Source organism: Salmo trutta, chromosome 2 (assembly GCF_901001165.1).
Source record: "Salmo trutta chromosome 2, fSalTru1.1, whole genome shotgun sequence".
Classification (NCBI taxonomy): domain Eukaryota; kingdom Metazoa; phylum Chordata; class Actinopteri; order Salmoniformes; family Salmonidae; genus Salmo; species Salmo trutta.
Window position 1 is genome coordinate 33,018,336 of NC_042958.1, and position 19,281 is coordinate 33,037,616.

Here is a 19,281-nt window from a genome sequence, read left to right on the forward strand (position 1 = left end):
TCACCTGGAAAAAATGCCACCATGCACTTAAATAGCAAATGGAGGACCCTTTTCTCCGTGGTTTATTTTCATGCCAGCCAGGTAGTCTATACTGCTGTTGTAAATATACAGTGAGGGGAAAAAGTATTTGATCCCCTGCTGATTTTGTACGTTTGCCCACTGACAAAGAAATTATCAGTCTATAATTTTAATGGTAGGTTTATTTGAACAGTGAGAGACAGAATAACAACAAAAAAATCCAGAAAAACGCTGGTGTTTTAATGAGGGAAATAAGTATTTGACCCCTCTGCAAAACATGAATTAATACTTGGTGGCAAAACTCTTGTTGGCAATCACAGAGGTCAGACGTTTCTTGTAGTTGGCCACCAAGTTTGTACACATCTCAGGAGGGATTTTGTCCCACTTTGCAGATCTTCTCCAAGTCATTAAGGTTTCGAGGCTGACGTTTGGCAACTCGAACCTTCAGCTCCCTCCACAGATTTTCTATGGGATTAAGGTCTGGAGACTGGCTAGGCCACTCCAGGACCTTAATGTGCTTCTTCTTGAGCCACTCCTTTGTTGCCTTGGCCGTGTGTTTTGGGTCATTGTCATGCTGGAATACCCATCCACGACCCATTTTCAATGCCCTGGCTGAGGGAAGGAGGTTCTCACCCAAGATTTGACGGTACATGGCCCCGTCCATCGTCGTTCTGTCCCCTTAGCAGAAAAACACCCCCAAAACATAATGTTTCCATAGGCAGCATTCCTCCTCCTCCAAACACGGCGAGTTGAGTTGATGCCAAAGAGCTCCATTTTGGTCTCATCTGACCACAACACTTTCACCCAGTTGTCCTCTGAATCATTCAGATGTTCATTGGCAAACTTCAGACGGGCATGTATATGTGCTTTCTTGAGCAGGGGGACCTTGCGAGCGCTGCAGGATTTCAGTCCTTCACGCCGTAGTGTGTTACCAATTGTTTTCTTGGTGACTATGGTCCCAGCTGCCTTGAAATCATTGACAAGATCCTCCCGTGTAGTTCTGGGCTGATTCCTCACCGTTCTTATGATCATTGCAACTCCACGAGGTGAGATCTTTCATGGAGCCCCAGGCCGAGGGAGATTGACAGTTCTTTTGTGTTTCTTCAGTTTGCGAATAATCGCACCAACTGTTGTCACCTTCTCACCAAGCTGCTTGGCGATGGTCTTGTAGCCCATTCCAGCCTTGTGTAGGTCTACAATCTTGTCCCTGACATCCTTGGAGAGCTCTTAGGTCTTGGCCATGGTGGAGAGTTTGGAATCTGATTGATTGATTGCTTCTGTGGACAGGTGTCTTTTATACAGGTAACAAACATAGATTAGGAGCACTCCCTTTAAGAGTGTACATTTGCATTGATATCAGAGTGATTAGAGGGACAATAGAGTGCTTAGTACCAAGCAGTTAGAAAGTTTAGTAGGCTACTAATGACCAGCAGCAGCATCAGATCTTGGAGAAGCCTAATTACCGTGACTAAACGGTCATGGGGAATTTGACTGCCTTCATGACTAGAGACCGCAGGTGTGGCAGTAATAGGGTCACTGCAACAGCTCTTACCATGAAAAATGCTTACTTACAAGCCCTTAACCAACAATGCAGTTCAAGAAATAGAGTTAAGAAAATATTTACTAAATAAACCAAAGTAAAAAAGGAAATAAAAAGCAGCACAATAAAAGAATAATAACAAGGCTATAAACAGGGGATACAGGTACAGAGTCAATGTGCGGGGGTAAAAGTTAGTCAAAGTAATTTGTATATGTAGGTAGGGGTAAAGTGACTATGCATAGATAATAAACAGTGAGTAGCAGCAGTGGGGGTAAATAGATGTAAAATAGGTGAAACCACTGCTGGATTTGTGCAAAATAGATTTGTTGGAAGCTGAGTTTAGTGTCGCTCACCAGTTTCTGCAGACTGAAATTGCCCACTCTGGCTCCAATGAAGACAAATGGACCCCACTTGATATCCTGTAACGATTCTCTGGGACTCTCTCTGCTATGCCGACTGTGATTACTGCACTGAAATATGGAATGACTTTTGGGGTGTCCACAGCTACAAATGTGTTCAGTCAGCACAGAAGAAGCATGTTACACCCGAGAAAAACTCAAGTAATCCAACTGGCATTTGAGGGGGATCTTACAAGAAGATTTTGGTGAGAATGGAATTATCAATTACTCAGGAAGTTCCCCAGAGCATCAAGGAGGCTGCAACTCTTTCGGAAAAGGAAAAAAAACGGTCTCTAAAATGTTCAGATTTGTTAAATGTTATACAATCAGATTTTTTTTTCCCAGAGCATTTTTTCCTCCTGGAAAGGAAAGAGAGAATGGCTCGCTTGACACAGCAGAAGGCCCCAGTGAAACAGACACAGGGGCAGGCACGCAGACACTTTCATTACATGAATCATGAGGATAATGTACTGTACCTTACTGTCTGACCAAATCATGGTTTTAGCATCCTAAAAATGTTGACATTTTTATTGAGGTAAATGAATGTGCAACTCGCACCGATGCAACCAATGCATTTATTTTACTCCCACAGCTAGTTGTCAAAGGGTCGCAAAATGTGACTAAATGGTCACGGTCTGGAGACCTGCCTTGTAGGATTTTCACTATAGGCATACTCTCTAACTTTTGTTTACCTTCACTGAAAAGGCCTCCATTTTCATAATCAACATTAGCCTAGGCCAAGGCTCCTCTCTCACCTTTTCTCTCTCCTTAGCAGCAGGGCAGCCCTGGACAATTTGGCCCGCTACAATTTTACTTATGGGTTTTCATTTATTTTATTGGCCAAAAGCCAGCAATTATCGGCTAATGGAAACCCTGTGCCCCAGTGGCTTTCAATAGCCCCCGTATACACACCGTGGCATGTTTTGTCCATTGTGCTGACACAGCGCAGCGGAGATACAAATTCATACAAGGCTTATACAAACCTGTGCTGTTGCAAACTAAATGCTAGCTAGAAGCAAGAGAAAATAATATGTTTAATAAAAGCATTCACTCATAGATAAAACAAATGTTATTTATATAACCTTTTGGTTAATTCAAAATCTAACTGCCATTACGATTCAAAAACCAACTGCCAATCCATTCCAGCATGATGACGCAAGAGGAAAGTGGTTTAACCAACTTGCAAGTAGCCTACCAATAAGAACGTTATTTTTCAATCTATTAAGGTAAGCAAAGTTTCTTATTTAATTCAAATATATGAAGCTAAAGTCATATGATAAACTGTAGGCTAGATAAATAAAGTTGAAACTTTATTAGAATTTGGGCATGTTTGTAAGCTAGCTAGCTAAACAGAAGAAGCAAGGCTATGTTAACTCATCACTTTACAAGCTAGCCAGATAATTATTTCAAATAAACTTTTTTTTATTATTATGGTATATACCAAATAGAGCTACGGACCAAGCCTGACATTGGCAATTAGCTAATTGTTATTTTATTTCAGTATTTGTGTGAAGTCAATTGAGGGTACTACCCTATCTTTCATGAAGCCATTAGAATACTTTTGCTGACAGGGATTATTTATAATAAATTATGTATAATAAGTCTGGGTGATTCAATAGCCTAGTTAATCCTTACAGTTGGGAGTTGGAGTCAATATCATCGTAAAATATGTCCATGGTGTTAAATACAGTCTGTGATCAAACTTAAAATGTATAAGTTGATGGTTCGCATTACGGGATGTCAAGGTCATATTTTTCCATATTCTGTTCCAGTTAAAGGGTTATTCAGATTCAATTAGATATGTGGACCATACTTTTTTAATAGCTAGCTCAGAATATGAGCTTTCCAAAAGTTGTTTATATATTATAGAGATCAGTCCTTTTGGGAGCCCAGATAAATCCCATCATTGGATTGTTCGGTAGTTGGGTTTCCCAATTAGTTATAAATATAGACGCAAATATTTTCCTGGTAATGTGTATGTGTCTCAAATCAAATCATGTTTGATTTGAGAAATGCTTACTCACCCGCCCTTAATCAACAATGCAGTTCAGGAAAGAGTTAAGAAAATATTTACTAAATAAACTAAAGTAAAAAATAATAAAAAGTAACACAATAAAATAACAACAACGAGGCTATATACAGGGGGTACTGGTAACGAGTCAATGTACAGGGGTACAGGTAGTCAAGGTAATTTGTACATGTATGTATGGGTAAAGTGATAATGCATAGATAATAGACAGAGCGTAGCAGCAGTGAAAACAAATGGTGGGGGGGGTCAATTTAAATAGTCCAGGTGGTCATTTGATTTACTTGTTCGGTCTTATGGCTTGGGGGTAGATGCTGTTAAGAAGCCTTTTGGTGAAATATAGGTATGGGCATGCCATTTTGATTCCCAGTTACACAGTTGTTCAATTTTGCTCCAAATAGAAATGATGTGAGCAATAATAGGATCAAAGCGTAGTTTACATTGTTTAAGGGATATATCAGTGAAGACCACCTCTACCAGGGCAATAGGAGACACCAGATTTCTCACTATAGTCAGCCAGGTGTCGGAAGAATCATGTCTAAACCAATTTAGGATGGGAAGAAATTAAAGTGCCTGGAAATACAATTTAAAGTTTGGTACAGATAGTCCACCTATGTCTTTCCCTCTTTGCAAGTTTATTAATTTTATCTGGGCTCACTTACCTTGCCACATACATTTTGAAACCACGCTAACCAAATAGCCAGACGAGGGAGACAACGGAAGCATTAAACTACAGAAATTCAGCCATGGCAATATATTCCTTTTGACAAGATATTCTGCCGGTTAATGCACCTGGGGGATTAGTCCATCTACTGAGTTCAAATTGAATTGATTTGAGCATTCTGTTAAAGTTTCTGGCAATGGTTTTATCAAAGGAATGACATATTTCTATTTTCAAATATTTAAAATGGGAAACAATTGGGATTACATAAGTAGAGGGAGTCCTCCATCGGGGTCTCGAGAGGCAGTAGGGCAGATTTGGTTAGATTTATTTTATAACTTGAGATAGACAAATTCAGCTCTATGAACCTCTCTGGGCTAGGTGGGACGTTAGCGTCCCACTCTATTCAACAGCCAGTGGAATCACGTGGCGCGAAATACAAATACCTCAAAAATGCTATAACTTCAATTTCTCAAACATATGACTATTTTACACCATTTGAAAGATAAGACTCTCGTTAATCCAACCACGTGGTCCGATTTCAAAAAGGCTTTACAGCGAAAGCAAAACATTAGATTATGTCAGGAGAGTACCCAGACAAAAATAATCACACAGCCATTTTCAAAGCAAGCATATATGTCACAAAAACCAAAACCACAGCTAAATGCAGCACTAACCTTTGATGATCTTCATCAGATGACACTCCTAGGACATTATGTTATACAATACACGCATGTTTTGTTCAATCAAGTTCATATTTATATCAAAAACCAGCTTTTTACATTAGCATGTGATGTTCAGAACTAGCATACCCACCGAAAACTTCCGGTGAATTTACTAAATTACTCATGATAAACGTTCACAAAATACATAACAATTATTTTAAGAATTATAGATACAGAACTCCTTTATGCAAATGCTGTGTCAGATTTTAAAATAGCTTTTCGGCGAAAGCACATTTTGCAATATTCTGAGTACATAGCTCCGCCATCACGGCTAGCTAATTTGACACCTACCAAGTTTGGGGCAACCTAAACTCAGAATTACTATTAGAAAAATTTGATTACCTTTGATGTTCTTCGTCAGAATGCACTCCCAGGACTTCTACTTCAACAACAAATGTTGTTTTGGTTCCAAATAATCCATAGTTACATCCAAATACCTCCATTTTGTTCATGCGTACAAATCAAATCAAATTTATTTATATTGCCCTTCGTTCATCAGCTGATATCTCAAAGTGCTGTACAGAAACCCAGCCTAAAACCCCAAACAGCAAGCAATGCAGGTGTAGAAGCACGGTGGCTAGGAAAAACTTCAGGTACCTATCCGAAGGGTAACGCGCGAGCGCATTTCGTGACAAAAAAATTCTAAATATTCCTTTATCGTACTTAGAAGCATGTCAAACGCTGTTTAAAATAAAAAAATTCTATTTTTCTTGTAAAATAGCGATAATATTCCAACCGGACAATGTTGTATTCATTCAAAGAGTGAAAGAAAAAAAATTGTGAGGTCTCGTGAACACGCACTGTCCCCAGGCAGTCCACTTACAAACTCTGCTGCTGTACTTTGCCCAGAGACAGGAGACGCGTCATTCCGCTTTCTGAACGCTTTAGAGAGCCAATGGAAGCCTTAGAAAGTGTCACGTAACAGCACAGATGCTGTAATTTCGATAGAGATGCAACAGAAGGACTACAAATTGTCAGACAGGCCACTTCCTGCATGGAATCTTCTCAGGTTTTTGCCTGCCATATAAGTTCTCTTATACTCACAAACACCAGTTTTAAAAACTTTAGAGTGTTTTCTATCCAAATCTACTAATTATATGCATATTCTCGTTTCTGGGCAAGAGTAGTAACCAGTTTAAATCGGGTACGTTTTTTATCCGGCCGTGAAAATACTGCCCCCTAAGAGCTTTTTGGAGGAATTGAGATACATTGTCGAGATAAAGTAAGATGTCGTCGGTGTAATGAGATGACATGATCCGTAGAATTGAGGGATATTGTTGTAATTTCTTTTGATTGTCAAATTGCCCGAGCCATCGGCTTCATAGACAATAAAAATAGCAGAGGTGAGATGGGATCACCCTACCTGCTACTTCTAGTTATTCTGAATGGAACAGAGCAGCTATTGCCTGTTATTACTATGACTGAGGGGTTGGCATATAGTATTTTAATCATATTAATGAAATTGGAGTCCCACATGTTCCAAAACCGACCAAAGATATGACCATTCTAGTCTATCAAAAGCTTTTCCTGTGTCAAGAGATAGAACTTCCCAAAGAGCTTGAGTTTCTGATGAAGCATATAAGATATGTAATAGATGACGGAGGTCATCTGAGGATAATAATGTTTGAACCAACCCGCTTTGGGACAAATGTACCAATTTGGGTAAGTAAGTTTCGAGACAGGATGACAGAATTTGAGTATAGTTTAATATCTGTGTTTGTCAAAGATGATAGGGTGATAGTGAGAGCACTGGGTGGCGTCCTTACCTTTTTTTAAAATAAAAGCAAAATTTGTGCTTTTATTTTAAATAGATCTCAGGAAGAATACTGTCACAACCAGGTGATTTGCCTTTATTCATGTTATCCAATTGTCTTTTGAGTTCACGTAGAGCGATGTGGGCTCCCAGCAAGCCAACTTCCTTAGTGGAGAGAAGATACGTTTTTTTTTAAAACTATACTGCCCGTCCAGCATCACTACTCTGGACAGTTCTGACTTAGAATATGTGGACAATTACAAATACCTAGGTGTCTGGTTAGACTGTAAACTCTCCTTCCAGACTCACATTAAGAATCACCAATCCAAATGTAAATCTAGAATCAGCTTCCTATTTCGCAACAAAGCCTCCTTCACTCATGTTGCCAACTATGCCCTCGTAAAACTGACTATCCTACTGATCCTTGATTTTGGCGATGTCATTTACAAAATAGCCTCCAACACTCTACTCAACAAATTGGATGCAGTCTATCACAGTGGCATCCGTTTTGTCACCAAAGCCCCATATACTACCCACCACTGCGACCTGTATGCTCTCGTTGGCTGGCCCTCACAACATATTCATCGCCAAACCCACTGGCTCCAGGTCATTTATAATGCTTTGCTAGGTAAACCCCCGCCTTATCTCAGCTCACTGGTCACCATAGCAGCATCCACCTGTAGCACGCGCTCCAGCAGATGTATTTCACTGGTCACCTCCAAAGCCAATTCCTCCTTTGGCCGCCTTTCCTTCCAGTTCTCTGCTGCCAATGACTGGAACGAATTGCAAAAAGCACTGAAGCTGGAGACTCATATCTCCCTCACTAAGTTTAAGCATCAGCTGTCAGAGCAGCTCACAGACCATTGCACCTGTACATAGCCCATCTGTAAAAAGCCCATCCAACTACCTGATCCCCATATTGTTATTTTTTTGTTTGTTGCTCCTTTGCACCCAGTATCTCTACTTGCACATTCATCTTCTGCACATCTATCACTCCAGTGTTTAATTGCTAAATTGTAATTACTTCGTCACTACGGCCTATTAATTGCCTTACCTCCCTAATCTTACCTCATTTGCACACACTGTATATATATTTTTTCTATTGTGTTATTGACTGTACGTTTGCTTATTCCATGTGTAACTCTATGTTGTTGTTTGTGTCGCACTGCTTTGCATAATCTTGGCCAGGTTGCAGTTGTAAATGAGAACTTGTTCTCAACTGGCCTACCTGGTTAAATATAGGTGAATTTTGTAATTTTTTTTTAAACGACCAAGTGCTCTAGAGTTCCTCTGTGGAGATGGGAGAACCTTCCAGAAGGACAACCATCTCTGCAGTACTCCATCAATCAGGCCTTTATGGTAGAGTGGCCAGACGGAAGCCACTCCTCAGTAAAAGGCACATGACAACCCGCTTGGAGTTTGCCAAAAGACACCTAAAGACTCTCAGACCATGGGAAATAAGATTCTCTGGTCTGATGAAACCAAGATTGAACTTTTTGGCCTGAATGCAAAGTGTCATGTTTGATGGAAACCTGGCACCATCCCTATGGTGAAGCACGGTGGTGGCAGCATCATGCTGTGTGGATGTTTTTCAGTGGCAGGGACTGGAAGACTAGTCAGGATTGAGGCAAAGATGAACAGAGCAAAGTACAGAGAGATCCTTGATGAAAACCTGCTCCAGAGCACTCATGACCTCAGATTGGAGTGAAGGTTCACCTTCCAACAGGACAACGACCCTAAGCACACAGCCAAGACAAAGCAGGAGTGGCTTCAGGACAAGTCTCTGAATGTCCTTGAGGGCCCAGCCAGAGCCCGGTCTTGAACCTGATCTAATGTCTCTGGAGAGACCTGAAAATAGCTGTGCAGCAATGCTCCTCATCCAATCTGACAGAGCTTGACAGGATCTGCAGAGAGGAACACGATAAACTCCCCAAATACAGGTGTACCAAGCTTGTAGCGTCATACTCAAGAAGGCTTGAGGCTGTAATCGCTGCCAAAGGTGCTTCAACAAAGTACTGAGTAAAGGGTCTGAATACTTAATGTAAATGTGATATTTTTTTTATTTTTTAATTTTGTATACATTTGCAAACATTTCTAAATACCTGTTTTTGCTTTGTCATTATGGGGTATTGTGTTTAGATTGATTAGGAATATAAACTATTTAATCATTTTTAGAATAAGGCTGTAGCGTAACAAAATGTGGACAAAATCAAGGGGTCTGAATACTTTCCGAATGCGCTGTATGTAACAGACATACTGGCCATTGCTGGTACATGATCTGTTTGTTGACAGTGTATGTGTGTGTGTTCTCTCATAGACAGAGTGTTTGGAAGGTGTCTGGAGTTACCCAGTGCAGACCTATACACCTATGATGAGTCAGCCTCTGCTCTACAGCGCCTCAGGACTCTCCTCCAGAAACTGTCCCACAGAGGTACTTACTGTCTGTCTCTCTGCTTGCCTGCTTGTCTTTCTGTCTGGCTCTCTGTCCCTGTACAGATGTGTGTGTATGTCTGATTGGTCAGTCTGTCCTGTCGTTATTATAAAACAGATTCAGCTCTTATGTGAAAGCAAGCCAAACGGTCGGATTACACATTTGGCCCAGAGGTAAAGGACAGGTAATTTGCCTCATACAGGCCATTGTGCCCTGATCATATAACGGCAATAGGAATCTAATTGACTCGGACGATTGCAGGACATTTAGTGCTTATTTTGTGGATGAGTGACTGTGCTGCATGCGGCGTAATTGCGTTAGATTGCCTCTCCTGCTCAATGAATGAGAGCACAGCAACTAATGTGCTTGTTAAACAGGGTAGCTACAGGAGAACAGGACACAAAACAGGCCCAAAGATGTCCTCAAACAACAGGAGAGAGAACACAGTTGGAAAATATTGTTTGTGCAGGGACGCCATTTTTATTCTCCTGTATTTACCCCCCAAAAATGAAACGTTAATTAGCTGCTAATGTGGCTATCATAAAGATCTACAAATGCCATGATGATCTGGACGAGACTGACGAATCGAGGCAAAGGTAAGAATCTCTGGATTAACCATCTAATGTCAGCTAAATGTAGTAATGAATAAATTGGCCAAATGTCTTTAAATGGACAATTCTGTGAACTGCTTTGTGCAAGTTTTAAATTGACACAATACCTGTTAGCAAAGGTGTCAGCTAGAGATGACGTGCAGGAGCTTGCAGGGATTTGTAGTTTTGCATGATGTCTACTTTGACGCTAATTAGCATTTTCAAATCTGAGAGTAAATAGAGCCAAATATATTATATTGATTAAAGATTTACATGGTTATCAAAACGTCTCTCCAGGGTTTCCAAAATCCCCTATGGGACAAATGAATGGTGGAAAAACAATTGGAACCATTTCCCTGTTTGACCATTACCCTGTTTTATGGGCTTTATAACACCTCCACTGTGGGGCTCTATATTAGAGATCTGCACACGAACCCGCAGCTTTTCATGCCGCACCCATTCGCTTTCTGTCCGATTCCCACCCGCTACCACAACAACTGGTTGCCAGACTCCCACCCTCTACCACAACAACTGGTTGCCAGACTCCCACCCGCTACCACAACAACTGGTTGCCAGACTCCCACCCGCTACCACAACAACTGGTTGCCAGACTCCCACCCTCTACCACAACAACTGGTTGCCAGACTCCCACCCGCTACCACAACAACTGGTTGCCAGACTCCCACCCGCTACCACAACAACTGGTTGCCAGACTCCCACCCGCTACCACAACAACTGGTTGCCAGACTCCCACCCGCTACCACAACAACTGGTTGCCAGACTCCCACCCGCTACCACAACAACTGGTTGCCAGACTCCCACCCGCTACCACAACAACTGGTTGCCAGACTCCCACCCGCTACCACAACAACTGGTTGCCAGACTCCCACCCGCTACCACAACAACTGGTTGCCAGACTCCCACCCTCTACCACAACAACTGGTTGCCAGACTCCCACCCGCTACCACAATAACTGGTTGCCAGACTCCCACCCGCTACCACAACAACTGGTCCCAAACCAAATGTTATTTTAGGCAGTTCACTTGCCAGCCATGGTCACAGCAATTTTGAGCCCTGTATGCAATTTCAAATGTGCAAAAATGACTTAAGAAATAGGTTAAATTACAAGAGATTCTCATATAGCTCATTATATTAGCATATCTGTATTACTGGGCTATATCAGCCAATATGCTAGATGTAGTTTGAAGAGAGCAGAGTTGGAGAGACTTGCACTTTCTCTTGAGTTATTTTTATAGCCTACCTTTTAGAAGTGGGAAGATTTTCAGACAGAGAAATATGTGGGCGATCAATATTTATTTCTAGGCAATGAAGTAAACTATAGCCTAATCATAGGAAATACATTTCCTTGGAAAGAGAACTGCCCCGTGCTTCTCCGCCAATGCATAGGCTATAGCCTACTCTATTTCATTGAGACCACACGCACACCTGATCTCGCAGGAATGGCTACTGAATTGAAGCAGGAAGAATGATGACAGCGGCACTTGCTACGTTTTGCATATATGATATAGCCTGTGTTTTAGGAGGACGATTTGCAGGCAGAGACAAATAAATGGGTAATCAATACTTATTGAAAATGAAAAGGTGCAATGCTCACTCACCATAGTAGCCTAGTATGCTGACTAGCCCGGGCACGTGCTCGATCAGGACATGCAGGTTGAAATATCAAAACGAACTCTGAATCAACTATACTGCTCAAAAAAATAAAGGGAACACTTAAACAACACATCCTAGATCTGAATGAAAGAAATAATCTTATTAAATACTTTTTTCTTTACATAGTTGAATGTGCTGACAACAAAATCACACAAAAATAATAAATGGAAATCCAATTTATCAACCCATGGAGGTCTGGATTTGGAGTCACACTCAAAATTAAAGTGGGGAACGGGCGGGACAGTCCATAGCATCAATGCCTTCCTCTTGCAGGAACTGCTGACACACTCCAGCCACATGAGGTCTAGCATTGTCTTGCATTAGGAGGAACCCAGGGCCAACCGCACCAGCATATGGTCTCACAAGGGGTCTGAGGATCTCATCTCGGTACCTAATAGCAGTCAGGCTACCTCTGGCGAGCACATGGAGGGCTGTGCGGCCCCCCAAAGAAATGCCACCCCACACCATGACTGACCCACCGCCAAACCGGTCATCCTGGAGGATGTTGCAGGCAGCAGAATGTTCTCCACAGCGTCTCCAGTCTCTGTCACGTCTGTCACATGCTCAGTGTGAACCTGCTTTCATCTGTGAAGAGCACAGGGCGCCAGTGGCGAATTTGCCAATCTTGGTGTTCTCTGGCAAATGCCAAACGTCCTGCACGGTGTTGGGCTGTAAGCACAACCCCCACCTGTGGACGTCGGGCCCTCATACCACCCTCATGGAGTTTGTTTCTGACCGTTTGAGCAGACACATGCACATTTGTGGCCTGCTGGAGGTTATTTTGCAGGGCTCTGGCAGTGCTTCTCCTGCTCCTCCTTGCACAAAGGCGGAGGTAGCGGTCCTGCTGCTGGGTTGTTGCCCTCCTACGGCCTCCTCCACGTCTCCTGATGTACTGGCCTGTCTCCTGGTAGCGCCTCCATGCTCTGGACACTACGCTGACAGACACAGCAAACCTTCTTGCCACAGCTCGCATTGATGTGCCATCCTGGATGAGCTGCGCTACCTGAGCCACTTGTGTGCGTTGTAGACTCCGTCTCATGCTACCACTAGAGTGAAAGCACCGCCAGCATTCAAAAGTGACCAAAACATCAGCCAGGAAGCATAGGAACTGAGAAGTGGTCTGTGGTCCCCACCTGCAGAATTGCTCCTTTATTGGGGGTGTCTTGCTAATTGCCTATAATTTCCACCTGTTGTCTATTCCATTTGCACAACAGCATGTGAAATTTATTGTCAATCAGTGTTGCTTCCTAAGTGGACAGTTTGATTTCACAGAAGTGTGATTGACTTGGAGTTACATTGTGTTGTTTAAGTGTTCCCTTTATTTTTTTGAGCAGTGTATATTAATTTTTCGACAGGTTGAAACACATGAAACATTCATGGACATTTAGCTAGCTAGCTTGCTGTTGGTAGCTAATTTGTCCTGGGATATAAATATTGGGTTGTTTTTTTCTGGATCTTTGTAGATTTATGATCCATTTTGAGTTACACAAAATCGTGTGTTCTCTACTCAAACAATTACAGTTTTTGACAATTGCTTACACATGATTTCTGAAACTATGGCTAATTATCTCTAAACTCTACACAAAAAAACCCAAAACATACACACAACATGCAAAACGTCACACATCTCTTGCAAAACCAAACACTTCATTCAAATCTATTTTAACTCCTCAAAATAGTTTTTGCATCAAAACTACACACAAACCATCAAATGATTAGCTCTTATACACGGATGTGACAAATGTAAAACTATCTTGTGTCTTTTGCATTTTCAGTGTGCAGTGGAGTCCATGGCAGTTTGTCGTAGCACTCACACGTGCATGTATGTGCACAAACATATACAGTATGTATGCATATAAGTATATATTTACACTAAAAACAGAAATGCAAGGGGGGGATAAAATGTATTTGTTTCTCAAAACATTGTATTTTCATCCAGATTTCGGGATGAACAATAACAGAGAAAACAAATACAGTAGAAGATAAACAAATATGCTCGTTACTATTAAAGAAAAAAACAATTAGGGTGCATCCTGTCTCCTATTTGGGTCTGGCCACAGCACCTCATCAACATCACAAGCGATGTTCTCTCTGGCTAAACAGCGGGGGAAGTAGCATCTGGAGTGGCATATCCAGCCCTGGCATGCCCCCTCGTCTATGTCACCACAGGCCTCCTCCATCGCCTGGAGAAGGGGTATATGTTGGTGGGGTTGGCAATCATATACCTTCTAACGCCACGCTGAAAATAACTCTTCTATTGGGTTTAGAAATGGAGAGTATGGTGACAGGTTGAGCATCAAAACTTGCGGATGGTCAAAACCATCCGCAATTGCGGAGCAGCCCGGTGTAAATTTACGTTGTCCCAGATGACAACAAACCTGGACTGCTCTGGTCCATTCCTCTGGTCATTGGGAATGAGGATATTATGCATAGTGTCAAGGACGGCAATAATGTGGGCAGTATTGTTAGGACTAAGAATGGTAGGATGATGAAGGACACCATTCTGACTAATGGCTGCACACATTGTGATGTTGCCACCACGCTGTCCAGGGACATTGACGATGGCACAGTGTCCTATGAGGTTTCTTCCCCTGCGTCTTGTTTTGGCTAGGTTAAAGCCGACCTCATCAAGTAGACAAAATCATGATGCTCTGTAGCAACATCTAGTTCCATAATTCTCTGAAACAGACAAGACAAAACATTATTGTATGACAATATGAATAGACATAGAGCAGTCAATATGTAGCACAATGCACTGGAATACAGTAACAATGACAAGATAGTATAGCTTACTTGTATGTATTCATAGAACAGTTGTTTCACTCTGTCAGAATTTCGCTCAAATGGTACTCTGTACTCTGTAGAGCTGCTTCATACGAATCTGATGGCATTTCAGGAGATGGCCAAGTGCAGATAAACTCACCTTATTTACTGAATGTTGTGTTGTCAGTGATGCTGTGGTGATGCAGTTGTCGTAAACGTATGCTGTTGTTTGAAATTACCATATTCACTATGTGTTGTTCCTGCTCTGCTGTGGACAGCCGGTTTCTTCCTCTACTGAAGGTTTTTGCAACTGCACTTGAAGAAACTTTCAAAGTTCTTGAAATGTTCTGTGTTGACTGACCTTCATGTCTTGAAGTAATGATGGACTGTCGTTTCTTTTTGCTTATTTGAGCTGTTCTTGCCATAATATGGACTTGGACTTTTACCAAAATAGGGCTATCTTCTGTATACCGTCACAACACAACTGACTGGCTCAAACACATTAAGAAGGAAAGAAATTCCTTAAATTAACTTTTAACAAGGTACACCTGTTAATTGAAATGCATTCCAGGTGACTACCTCATGAAGCTGGTCGAGACAATGCCAAGCGAGTGCAAAGCTGTCATCAAGGCAAAGGGTGTCTACTCTGAAGATTCTCAACTATGAAATAAATGTTGATTTAACCATTTTTTAGTTACTACATGATTCCTTGTGTTTTTTCAAAGATATGATGTCTTCACTATTATTCTAGAATGTAAATAAAAACCCTGGAATGGGTAGGTGTGTACAAACTTTTAAATGGTAGTATATATATATGCAGTTGAAGTCGGAAGTTTACATACACTTAGGTTTGAGTCATTAAAACTCATTTTTCAACCACTCCACAAATTCCTTGTTAACAAACTATAGTTTTGGCAAGTCGGTTAGTACATCTACTTTGTGCATGACACAAGTAATTTTTCCAACAATTGTTTTACAGACAGATTATTTCACTTATAATTCACTGTATCACAATTCCAGTGGGTCAGAAGTTTACATACACTAAGTTAACTGTGCCTTCCAACAGCTTGGAAAATTCGAGAAAATGATGTCATGGATTTAGAAGATTCTAATAGGCTAATTGACATAATTTGAGTCAATTGGAGGTGTACCTGTGGATGTATTTCAAGGCCTACCTTCAAACTCAGTGCCTCTTTGCTTGACATCATGGGAAAATCAAAAGAAATCAGCCAAGACCTCAGAAAAACAATTGTAGACCTCCACAAGTCTGGTTCATCCTTGGGAGCAATTTCGAAATGCATGAAGGTACCACGTTCATCTGTATAAACAATAGTATGTAAGTATAAACACTATGGGACCACGCAGCCATCATACCGCTCAGGAAGGAGACACGTTCTGTCTTCTATAGATGAATGTACTTTGGTGCAAAAACTGCAAATCAAACCCAGAACAACAGCAAAGGACTTTGTGAAGATGCTGGAGGAAACAGGTACAAAAGTATCTATAGCCACAGTAAAACAAGTGCTATATCGACATAACCTGAAAGGCCGCTCAGCAAGGAAGAAGCCACTGATCCAAAACCGCCATAAAAAAGCCAGACTACGGTTTGCAACTGCACATGGGGACAAAGATCGTACTTTTTGGAGAAATGTCCTCTGGTCTGATGAAACAAAAATAGAACTGTTTGGCCATAATGACCATCATTATGTTTGGAGGAAAAAGGGGGATGCTTGCAAGCCAAAGAACACCATCCCAACCGTGAATCGCGGGGGTGGCAGCATCATGTTGTGGGGGTGCTTTGCTGCAAATGGGGCTGGTGCACTTCACAAAATAGATGGCATCATGAGGCAGGAAAATTATGTGGATATATTGAAGCAACATCTCAAGACACCAGTCAGGAAGTTAAAGCTTGGTCGCAAATGAGTCTTCCAAATGGACAATGACCCCAAGCATACTTCCAAAGTTGTGGCAAAATGGCTTAAGGGCAACAAAATCAAGGTATTGGACCATCACAAAGCCCTGACCTCAATCCTATGGAAATTTGTGGGCAGAACTGAAAAAGCATGTGCGAGCAAGGAGGCCTACAAACCTGAGTCAGTTACACACGCTCTGTCAGGAGGAATGGGCCAAAATTCACCTAACTTATTGTGGGAAGCTTGTGGAAGGCTACCCGAAACGTTTGACCCAAGTTAAACAATTTAAAGGCAATGCTACCAAATACTAATTGAGGGTATGTAAACTTCTGACCCACTGGGAATGTGATGAAAGAAATAAAATTTGAAATAAATCATTGTCTCTACTATTATTCTGACATTTCACATTCTTAAAATAAAGTGGTGATCCTAACTGACCTAAATCAGGCAATTTGTACTAGGATTAGATGTCAGCAATTGTGAAAAACTGAGTTTAAATGTATTTGGCTAAGGTGTAAACTTCCGACTTCAACTATATATATATATATATATATATATATATATATATATATATATATATATATATATATTATAGTTCCTCGGCGTCCACATCACCAACAAACTAACATGGTCCACGGCAAAACCTATTCCCCCTCAGGAGACTTAAAAGATTTGGCATGGGTCCTCAGATCCTCAAAAGGTTCCACAGCTGCACTATCGAGAGCATCCTGACGGGTTGGATCACTGCCTGGTATGGCAACTGCTTGGCCTCCAACCGCAAGGCACTACAGAGGGTAATGCGTTCGGCCCTGTACATCACTGGGGCCAAGCTTCCTTCCATACAGGACCTCTATACAAGGCGGTGTCAAAGGAAGGCCCTAATAATTGTCAAAAACTCCAGCCACCCTTGTCATTGACTGTTTTCTCTGCTACCGCACGGCAAGCGGTACCGGAACGCCAAATCTAGGTCCAAGAGGCTTTTAAACAGCTTCTACCCCCAAGCCATAAGACTCCTGAACATCTAATCAAATGGCTACCCAAACTATTTGCACTGCCCCATCCTTTACGCTGCTGCTGCTCTCTGTTGTTCTCTTAAATTTAACTAGGCAAGTCAGTTAAGAACATATTCTTACTTACAATGACAGCCTACCAGGGAAAGTGGGTTAACTGCCTTGTTCAGGGGAAGAACGACTGATTTTTACCTTGTCAGCTCAGGGATTCAATCCAGCAAACTTTCAGTTACAGCCCTAACGCTCTAACCACTAGGCTACCTGCCGCCCCAAAATTATCTATGCATAGTGACTTTAATAACTCTACCTACATGTACAGATTACCTCAATTACCTCGACTAAACGGTGCCCCTGCACATTGACTCTGTACCAGTACCCCTTGTATACAGCCTCGCTATTGTTATTTTACTTCTGCTCTTTAATTATTTGTTACTTGTATTTATTTATTTCTTTGCTATTTTTCTTTAAACTGTATTGTTGATTAAGGGCTTGTAAGTAAGCATTTCACTGTGAGGTCTACAACTGTTGTATTCGGCGCATGTGACAAATAAAATTTGATTTGATATATATATATATATATATATATTTAAATTGTAAGAATTATTTTATGCCAAAAATATATAAACTTTGTTAAGAGTTTGTGTATTTTCCAGTAGGTGACTGGGAAGTTCTTGTTTAATTTTCAAGAACTTGCTTTAAATAGTTATTTTTAATTGTGAATTAAAGAATTGTGAAATTCACAGTAACTTGTGACTGATTTCTGTCATGTTCACTGACCTGATAGTGTGGAAGGAAGGTCAGTTTGCTGCTGACCTCAAGGATGAGGCCAGGTGAGGGGAAAACCTAGTCAGTTGTACAACTGAATGTATTCAACTGAAATGTGTTTTCTGCATTTAACCCAACCCCTCCTTATCAGAGAGGTGTGGGGGCTGCCATAATCGACAACCACGTTTTCGGCAACCGGCAGACAGTGGGTTAACTGCCTTGCTCAGGGGCAGAATGACAGATTTTTTACCTTGTCAGCTCAGGGATTCGATCCAACAACCTTTCAGTTACTGACCCAACCCTCTAACCACTAGGCTATCTGCTGGGTGTGAGGCTGGGTCCCAAGTGTGCTCACCACAAAGAATACCTAATTGTTGTCACTTAATGTTATATGCTTTCTTGTAATCAGAAAAGTTCATTGAAGGTACAATGAGCTACTGGCAGCTAGTTGCAAGTATGTTGCTGTGCTTTCAAAGATAACTTACTGAGTTAAGTTGCCAGTTAAGCTGCCAGTATGTTACTGGTAGTTATTTGCTTGTGACTCTGACGCTCGTCGGATGTGGCAGGGCTTGCAAACTATCACAGATTACAAAGGGAAACCAAGCCGCGAGCTGCCCAGTGACACGAGCCTACCAGACGAGCAAAATTCCTTCTATGCTCGCTTCGAGGCAAGCAACACTGAACCATGTATGAGAGCACCAGGTGTTCCTGATGACCGTGTGATCACGCTCTCCATTGTCCGATGTGGGTATGACTTTTAAACAGCTTAACAGATGGATTACCCAGACGTGTACTCAGAGCATGCGCTGACCAGCTGGCAAATGTCTTTACTGACATTTTCAACCTCTCCCTGATAGGGCTGCTATGGTGACCATATTACTGCCACATCGGCGGTCATATCTGCAGTCAAAATCCATGTGACCGTTTAGTAACGGTAACTAGGCTTCTCCAAGCTCTGATGCTGCTGATTAGCATTAGTAGTCTACCGAACTTGCTAACTGCCTGGTATTCAGC

General features: G+C 41.6%; 1 protein-coding gene across 4 annotated transcripts in view; it reads left to right on the plus strand.

Annotated features, from left to right (window-relative positions):
- Nucleotides 1–19,281, plus strand: part of LOC115154194 (receptor-type tyrosine-protein phosphatase N2) — a 312,884-nt gene that overhangs the window by 98,293 nt on the left and 195,310 nt on the right. For 3 of the 4 annotated variants that reach the window (XM_029700209.1, XM_029700191.1, XM_029700198.1), the window contains exon 2: nt 9,439–9,552. The exons of the other annotated variant lie outside the window; for it this stretch is intronic. In XM_029700209.1, the coding sequence (XP_029556069.1) occupies nt 9,439–9,552 (114 nt within the window). The remainder of the gene's footprint in view (nt 1–9,438; nt 9,553–19,281) is intronic. 4 annotated transcript variants of the gene reach the window in all.